The following is a 9,639-nucleotide window of genomic DNA, read 5'->3' as shown; positions in this document are numbered from 1 at the left end:
TTTCTTGGGAAATTTTCTTAGGAAGAATAATAGTGTGGATGGACTTTGTTAGTACAGACTTCTGAATGTAAGGAAACAATTGTGTGGTGTTTTTTTGTCCTGGGAGGGTGAGTGACTACTGGAACAGATTGCCCAGAGAGAGGCTGTGGAATCTCCGTCCTTGGAGATATTCAGAAGTCATCTGGAGGTGGTCCTGGGCAGCCTGCTCTAGGTGACTCTGCCCGAACAGGGGGTTGGTTGACCTCTAGAGGTCTCTTTTGACCTTAACCATTCTGTGATTCTGTGAATTGCAATTTTGTAACTGCCTAGCAAACTCTTTAATGCTCATACCAAGCCTACAGTGATGTAGATGAATTTAGATCAGGTGTTAAAATGGTATTCTAACCAAATTTCTTAAGCACTTCGAGCTCCTGTTGACTACATCAGGCATTTTGCTCTATTTTCTACTGGAGAGGTTGGCCCTTCATTCTTAGTGGCTGTGTCAGCCTATGCAGACTATGTACATACTATGCATGTACGTAGTATGATACCATACCGATAGTGAATTGGAAGGGTTATTTTATCGAGTGTAGAAGATTGTTATTTTAAAGCTCTATGAGACCTTACTTTAGATTAAAAATGTTTAAAATGCAAATTTGTGTCTGATTCCACTGCTGGATGACAGTTTCATGTTTAACCAATGTTTTATCTGCATAGGCATGGCATAACTATGAGCATCTCTCTGGTATCTGTTTGAAGAGGACACTGTTGGGGGGCCCAGGTATTTCTTTTATATTTTATAGTTGTAGAGGTGTCCGGACTCTGTAATGGTAAAAGATTTCCAGTAGAAGAGGATGAGACAAGAATTAAATGCATGTGGGAGACTCTGGACCTAGGCACTTCATTCTTTTGATGCTAGCTGGGAGGGAGCTTGATAAACACTTTTACCAACTTTTCATAGGAAAAACAGGTAAGAAACATGCATAATTATGATTCGTGTTAGTAGAAAGATGCTTCCTCTGCAACCCCCCTAGAGCTTATGCAGAAAATATATTGTTCTGTTTTTTTTTTTTAATCTTAGAACTGTGATTTCAGTCATATATATATACACTCATTCAGAACTATTTTTTTGGGTATAAACTGGGAGTTGCCTTATTTGAAGCTAAGACTTTTTAGCCTAAAACCATACTTATTCTTAAATTCAGGTTTGAGTTTCTTCACCGAGGAAACAATCTGGTTGGAAGCATCCTTGCTATGGATGCAAGGGCCCTGGTGTGGTGCTTTTGCTAACCTCTTCCTGTATAGGTGCTGCTATAAATTCAGGGTGGCACTTGGATGGCTCTGGACCAAGGCTATGTCTTGGTCAGTTCCTCTGTTGTAAAGTGGCAGGTGTAAGCAGTGGTTAATTAGGATCACCTTTATAAAGATACTACTAACTTTTATTTAAATAACAGTCCTGTGTTCAGGATTCTCTTGAACTGAAAGGTGAATCCTTATCAACAAACTGTGAAATGAATGCTGTGAAATTCAGATTTTTATGGAAGCACTCATGATATTCTAGGTGTTGTTGATAATTTTATTGACATAAGTAGAAAATTGACTTACACTTCATTCCTTGTTAAGAAAAAGAGCAAAACTTGCTTATGATGACTTGCAGTGAGATGTAGAATCTATTTAAAAAAAAAAGTTTCTTTTGTTTATTCAAAAAGTCTTGCAGGAAATTGTTAAGCATCTTTTGTTACTTTTTCTTACAGTCAAGTCCAAGAATACTGCCATCATTTTCTCTCTCCCCCCCCCCACCTTCCTAGAAAGTGTCCTAGTGAAGGTATTCTGTTAATTGTTCTCTCTTGCCACAAAAAAATGAAGCTCTCAATGTTATTGCTGGTGAAGTCATACAGTTAGACAAGTCACCTCCTGGATTATTGTTTGTTTTTCAACATTTTTTCCTAACGTTTTGCTACTACCAAGCATTTAATTATTGTCTAATTGCACAGGGAGAATGCATTCATTGTAGATGTTAATTTTCAATTTTCTTTAAAATTGCATGATGTGATTAAATCCCTGCTAGCTATTTGTCATACAAATGAGATAACTTTTACCATTTTGCAAAGCAATCTTCCAGAAGACATGTGGAAACTCTTCTTGTTGATAAGATCTTCAGTAAAATTGAATCCTGACCATTAGGAATGTGTCCTATTGGTGCTAGTACAGTTAAGAGTCCCCAAATATTCATGTCTAAACTATAGTCATAAACTGTGGTGTGCCTCTTGCTTCGCTTGTGAATATTGGTAAGTTCATATTAGTTGTAAATGTAGACTCAAATCTTCAGATGTTCTCCTCTTACTCAGTTCTTGAATTAGGTAATTTTGATTTTGGATTTTTAGTTTTTCGTTCTTTAAATGCCAGTAATAGACATATTTTTTGTGTGAAAAGAAATCTGGAAAAATCTGTTCTCTGAATTTAACCAGATCTCTGCTGAAACAAGATTTTTTTTTTTTTGAGTTTAAATGCCATAGTTTCAAAAGAAATTTGTCTCCTTGGTGTTCTACGGTCCTTCTTAAGAGGGTTTTTTTTCAAAAGCGTAAAACCATTATTTCTTCAGGTGTTTGTCCATATATATTTTGGCGTGTTTTTCTGGGGACGCTAAAGTTCAGGCTGTTTCCATTGTCTTACTGCAGGATAAAGGAGCTTCTGTAACTGATGAATAACCAGAAGACATTTTCTGCACATCTAACCCGGCATATTAATGCCTACATTTGCCCCTAGTGCTCAGTGGAAGTATGTTGCCTTTTTTATACACTGCATCAAGATCTTGAAGAGTTCTAGTCTTTGCCAGAGCAACTTTGGGAGGTTTGCTCTGTCTAGAAGAGTAGAAGGTTTTTGTGAGCAAGTTGCCTTAAAATCAAACTTAACTGGTGCCAATTTAAGATTAAAAAGTTTTTATTTACAGAGTCAAAATAGACAACCTCCTTCAAAAGTTTAGAAAGTTGTAGCAGAAAATAAAGACAAAACTGGCTTAATGTACTTTTCTCAAACCTAAAAGAGCTCTTGCTCTGTTTCCACGTGACTGACTGCACTTGCTTGCTGAACTTGGTATGAGATGCAATTACCTTCCTCAAACTGTGGTAACAGGAGAGAACCTCAGACTGGGAAATGATGCTAGCTTTTACCTTTTCATTCTTGTTTGGTTGTTGATTGGAAATTTATTCAAGCATATAAGTGGGATGAATGTGTGCAATTTATTATAGCATTTTGACTGAGATTAGTTTCAATGTTAATTAATCTCCCTGGGATGACTGACCCTCTGTGCTCCTGAAGTGTTTGCATGGTGCTTGCGTATGCATGCAGATGTTCCACTTAAGGTCATCCTCTGTCTGAGAGTAAAGTCTAGCCAGATGCATCAGTTCTTATCTAAAATTACAGCCACAGGGCATGGTGTAGGGTAATTGCCAGTCTGTTCTTTTTTTCGCTGTTATTCCAATCTCTTTGTAGAAAATCTCTCCAAACTTATGGCATATATTAGCATTGCTACTTTGGGTATCTTGGCTTTTTTACTTATTACACAAGCTCTGGTTTTAGAAACACTCCTCTTCCATCTTTCTCCAGAAGCTCTTGGAAGTCTATCATAATATTTTTCCTTCCTATTTATTCTTCCTGTATTCCTTAGTTTGGTATGTGCCTCTGGCACGGAGGCTTTTGAGATACTGAAACAGAAGAAATTTTGTGCAAGACTGACTTTCAGTGACATTAATCTTCCAGTCCTGCCTAAGAATGCCATTCTACCTCAAGGAGTTGAGCCACATCTTCTTGAAAGATACTCTTAAAAAGGTCAAACTTGTATCTTCTCCATTACTGGGATATTCATTTTTGTTTCTGTCACCATTGTCCTTGGGCTCCCAATTGTAGTCACTGTAATGCAGTTACGTAGGAACTGCTTAGATACTTACCGTGGGCAAAGCTGCAGAAGCTCCAGCATGTTGCTAGTTAGAGACAGAAGTAAGGCAACCTAAGCATTTTCTGACACAAGTTTCTGCCAGCTGTCAAGAGGAAGAAAATTCACATGGTATCTCCTATAGGCCAGTACCTATTTCTTTTCTGTTGGTGATTCTCTTCGTTTGAATTCATTCCTTAAAATAAAAATAATTTTAAAAACCCTGAAATCTTGCCTGTCATTGAATTACTCAACTTTTGTTCAAGGAGGCACAGGAAATTCCTCAAAAGTTACTGGACAGCTTTCTTTTTATATATATATATATATGGAATTATTCTCTCCCGCCTAAGGAAGCACTGTTGAAGTTTGCTACAAATACCTGGCAGAAGCTAGCCTAAGTGTCAGGGAAAGAAGGAAGGAGACGAGACAGTAGATGATGTTTGGAGGTGGAAAAAAATTACTCATCAGTGGTTTAACAGCTCAGAATTTCAAACTGTAAGACTCTACATGCTAGCTATGGCACAATTTCATTGACTCTTAAACTTCCAAAGATTACAGAAAAGACTTTGGGGAAATAATTTTCCAAGGAAAGGTTGTTCCAAAAAAATATTTGCAGACAACTCTTGAGGCTGAAAATACTATGGCATATGTAATACTTGGGCTTCAGAATTCAAGAGAAGATGTTTCTCACGCTTAAGACTGAAATACAAAATGTTTGCATTCAGAGTAGGAAAGCTGTGGTGAGAATCATTGCTCTTCCCATAAATAGCACAATTTTCCTGATACGTGTGTTACTGTAATATTGGGCTAATTATCTTTGGAGAATTTAGGGCTACACTAAGAGCGTCTTCTGGCAGTTCTTGCCAAATCAATAGTGATTTTTATAGTTTTCTTCAAGGGATTTAAGTATAGCAGCCCAAAGTTCTTTGTTTGGTGGTTTTGGGGGGGGTTTTTTGAGAGCTTTTTCCCTACCTCTAAAGAAAAATCATGTAACATAGTTTACTAGCAGATAATGTTGTTTTCGTTATGGCAGTATGTTTTTCTCTTTTATCTAAAGCTCTTTCTAAGTAGCATTTGATCAGAAAAATAGGAGGAAACCCCTACCTCAGGCACAGCATATAGTGTGAGGAATGTTCGATCTCACCTTAAATTCCTACATGTTAGACCTCCTCTTCAGGTGATGCTGTCGCTGTCTTTTTTCAAAAAGCTTCATTTTAATCATGATGGGGTTAACTTGTGTAATTTTGATGTGCAGAAGGCATTTATTTGAAGTGGACAAAATGCTGTAGATGATCTCCAAGGTTACCTTTAACCTTCACAGGGAAGGTAAAAAGCCATCCCATTGCTAGCTGAGTAGTTTGCTGGAGTATCTTTACTCACTGAATCCTCTATAGAACTTTACAACCTCAGTGCCCTCTGAGAAATAATAGTACAGATGGCACATGAGAAGTAGCTTCTTGAGAGTGGGTTCAGTTATTTAACCAGGCAGATGCTCTTATTTTTGCAATACTTGAATTAGTGGTAAGAGCATTTCCTGGGTGAGAATGGATGAACACGTTTATAAAACGCTCCTTACCTATACAGTAACAGGATGTTTGTCTCATGTGCTGTCCATACAGGTATTCCCCACTGCCACCTTCTATGTTCACTCTTCTGAGCCCTTTGACGTTTTCAGTCACTCTCAGACAAAATGAGTTGCGGCTCACAAGCGTGTGATACTGCAGATAGTAGCACAGGTACCACTAACCAGTCAGGCTCATTAGGAGCATGTGTGATGAGAGTGGACTGTATACAGGGACAGAACTTCATTAAAATGTCTAGCTAGGTAAGGCAAGTGAAAGTGTGAGCTCTACCTACCAGAGAGATTAAATCAGAGATGAACTGTCTGATCTAGTTAATCATTGGACACCAGAACATGTGCCAATGTGAAATAATATTAGAGTTTCATCTAAGAGTAAATATGCTTTTATTGCATGTTCCAGTTATGTAATCTTTAAGACAGAAGTGGCTTACTTGGTCCAGAAAAAACTGTTAGAACTACTAAAGTGTAATTTACTGCCTGTATACTACTGTTCGATAGAACAGCATAACAGGATGTCTATTTGTTTTGGATTAGAGTACCTGAAGTGAATACATGCAGAAGTGAAATGTTGGTATATTTTGCTCTACCCAAAGTTTTTTTTAAATTATTACCTATAATGAAGTACTAGTGAATAATCTTGTAAAGAAAAAAAATATTTATTTATTTATTTATATTTGCGTACCATTACTGATAGCTTAAATGTCCTTAAACTACACTTCCTCTTTCAAATGAAAACAGATATCTTGCATATTACTTTGGCCAAACGAGGAGATGAGTAGTATTTTCTTCTGAAAAACTCTAAATGTAAAATGTCTGGAAAAACAGCAATAAGGAGGGTAAGAAAATAGTTTCAATGTTGGGGTTTTTTTTGGGGGGGGGAAGGGGAGTAGAATTAGTGTGTTTTAAATTAATATTAAGTTAATGTTTTCTGTTACAGGCTTTCAAAAAAAATGTATTTATTTGTGTTTAAAAGGAAGCTACTGTAGTTAATATTAGCAAAACTGAGTTGCAGATTTTTTCATTGACTTTGTTATTCCAGTCAGAGGTTTATTAGTCAACAATTGTAATCTTGAGTATTGTAAAGGAACAAAAAGGAAGGAACTGATGATGAATTACATTGTTCAGAGAATCTTAGTTCATGGCTTTGCAGTGCTGTTGTCTCTGTGGGTTGCTGAAATAGATGAGGAAATGAGTCAGATTAAATATCTTTATTTTATTCATGAAGTTGAACTGCTCTCTAGTCCTTCTCCTTTGATGGCTCTTCAATATTAGTCTGTTCTTAATTCACTTCCGTATACGCTCTGATTTTGAGGCTGGTACATTAGAATTTGCTTTAAAAGCAGGGATTTTTTTGTTTTGTTTTGTTTTAAGCTTACTTTTCTAAACAATGCAGAAAAAAAACCCCCCCCCCCCCCCAAATTAGTGGTAATCAGTAGATACAAATAAGCCTGAGAATAATTTTGTGTTAGAATTTTTGTTGGTGATAAATAGGTGGGTTTGTGTACTTAGTTTCCCTGTTCCTACTGTATGTTCAGTCTACCTACCCATGTGGCTCTTGTACAAGGAAAGAAATGAAGAATTAGTCAAAATGGCAGAACTGATCTTAAAAGAAAAAAACAAACCCAAGACTATGTATTTAAAAATAAAACGCAAACAACCAACTAACCTCCAAACCAAATAAGGAATCCTCTGATGTCTGAATGGAATCTCTTTGTTTATCAAGGTAAACTGGCAGCCAGGGCAATGGTTTCATTGAAAAGAATAATAGCTATTGTCCAAATTCAGACGGAAAAACTGTCAAGTATTAAGTAGGAGAATAGAAAACAACTGAATATTGAAACTTTTAAGGAGTTTTGCATGTTTATTCCACTTCCTCTTTTTGTGTGGGTTTTTACTAAAAAATAAATACTTTTTCCACAATAAAACATTGTTAGGTTTGCAATTATATTTAACTTAAACTTTTCACTGTTCAAATGCTGAATATATTAACCATGAATATCACTTATCACTTTTAATTTCATCAGTCAGTGAGAATTCCAGTTTGTCAGCAAAGGCAAACAAGAAGATTAATTTTTTTTTCTTCCCTCCCTTCCTCCTCAGATTTGTGGGTCTGTACTTCCAAACAGAATTTGTACAGAGAGAAAATTCTGAATATGGCTTGATTTGCTCTTGATCTTGGCAGCGTTTCTAATGAGTGTCCCATGGACTCTATCAAGTTCAAAGGGTTCTACTTAGCCCTGAGGAGCAAAACCCTGAGCAGCAACCTGGTATCAGTGAAAACATTTCTTCGTCGTTCTCTTTAAAAGAGCAACAGAAAATGAGTGATTATTCTGGACTTGCAAATAACCATAGCCAGATGATTGCTGAAGATTCAGAAATTCAGGCAAAGCCTGAACACTCTCATGAAGTTCTTCAGGAAGATATCGAAATGAGCAGTGGATCCAGTGGCAATGACTTCAGTGGAAATGACACAAATGAAAACTACTCAAGTGGGCATGATTCTCATGGCCATGAATCAGATGAAAATGGGAAAGATTCAGCAATGCTTATGGAATCGTCAGACTGTCATAAAAGGTAGTAGCTAATATTAAATAAATTTCATTTTTATTTTTGTCACTGAAAGCTTTTTCCATTTGAATCTAATTTCTGAATAATAACTACGATATAAAGCATATCTTCAGATTGAAGCTGTGTTCTTTTCCACAGTTAACTTGTACTCTTGTATGATGTAAATTGTGTAAATATATTATAATTTGTAAAGAGAAGGTCTCTAGTGTTCCACAGGGCCAGCTTAATTTGAATCTTTCTTCTCATCATTGTGTGTTTAATTTGCCTTATTTATATATTTTCTTGTAAACCAACTTCTATAATTTTATACCAAAAAGCATCAGTCTGTTTTTACGTGTAAGGATGCAACTGTGCTATTTTCATCTTTTAAATAATAGCTTAGTGTACAGAGCAAAGCTACAGTAAGAAGAACCTTCTTAGACAAATGTCTAACAGCTATAGCTTCCATTTGTTGTACCAGGCAGAAGCTTTTAAAGTTTGGTGGGTTTTTTTTTTCCTAGATAGCCAGTCATTAATAGGAAAATATAAAGCTAAAATGAACTAAAAGTTGTTTGTTAGACTTAGTAATATTAACCTTTTTCTATCTTTCCTTATCCTAGTTCAAGCTCAAATGCATTTAGTCTGATGATTGCAAACTCTGAACACAATCAGTCTAGCAGTGGATGCAGGTAAATTAATGTGTAATTATATTTTCAGTGGTTTGCATGTATGTAATGCTAAATGCTGAAAACTAAATAGTGTTGTGTTTTGTTTTGGCTAAACCTGGAGGAGTATACAAGAAATCCTATCTTTGATTCTCTTCCTGTCCATAATCAGTAGCATGTCCTATTAACCACTTGGTTGAATTAGAGCTTTTTGTTGCTGTTGTCCATTAACCTTTCAAGTCATCTTATTTTGTTTTGATTTGGTAGCTTAACTCTGTAAGTTTATTTTTGTGGTTCACTTTGAATATTGCTTCAGCTCTAGTGGGTGGGGTTTTTCTTTGTTTTTGAAACTTTTCTTTAAATTTTCTGCTCTTCAGAATTTAGTCTGAAGTCCTTGCCTGGGGACAACCTAGTAGTGTTTTAACATCAGAATTCACCCATTGAGTTGGATGTGTTCTGATATCCAACAGCCATATCATCCTCTCCTGTGTTCCATTAGCCAGGATTCAAGCCTCAAGTCTGTAAGGATAAACCAACGTGAGCTGCAGGAATCCTTCTGTATGAACTCTGCTTCTGACCCTGATAGCCTTGAGAAACCTGGTGGCATTGAAGGCTCAAATCTGGACACTTCAGAGTGCCCTACTGAACTTGCTGGGTTTTTTTTAAGTCAGCTTCTGATCAGGAGACTAAAACCTGATCCTGAGCAGATCAAGGATATCTAGCTATAACATACTGATATTAAGACCCCTGTCTACATGTACCTATCCTAAAGTGTTTCTATCTGATACAGTTCCTAGAGAAGTGGTAAATAAAAATTACCCCTCTGCACCATTTGGTGCTTGATGAACTTATTGTCTGTGCCTGCCTTGCGGGCACCTGGAGATCTTGTTCCATGCTGTATTTTCAAGTGGAAATTGTGTGTTCTGGAGTTCACG

General features: G+C 36.6%; 1 protein-coding gene across 1 annotated transcript in view; it reads left to right on the top strand.

Moving 5' to 3' along the window:
• The window catches only part of LOC103917839 (period circadian protein homolog 2-like), a 43,169-nt gene that overhangs the window by 2,477 nt on the left and 31,053 nt on the right, over positions 1-9,639 (top strand). Inside the window, 4 exon segments of the mRNA XM_009325035.1 lie at positions 697-760; positions 7,593-7,721; positions 7,724-8,066; positions 8,660-8,728. Of these exon segments, the coding sequence (XP_009323310.1) occupies positions 7,694-7,721; positions 7,724-8,066; positions 8,660-8,728 (440 nt within the window). The 5' untranslated portion in view covers positions 697-760; positions 7,593-7,693.

The sequence above is a fragment of the Pygoscelis adeliae genome, unplaced genomic scaffold, assembly GCF_000699105.1.
Source record: "Pygoscelis adeliae isolate BGI_AS28 unplaced genomic scaffold, ASM69910v1 Scaffold155, whole genome shotgun sequence".
NCBI lineage: Eukaryota > Metazoa > Chordata > Aves > Sphenisciformes > Spheniscidae > Pygoscelis > Pygoscelis adeliae.
The sequence above is the reverse complement of the archived record's forward strand: the minus strand, read 5'-3'. Positions and strand labels throughout refer to the sequence as shown.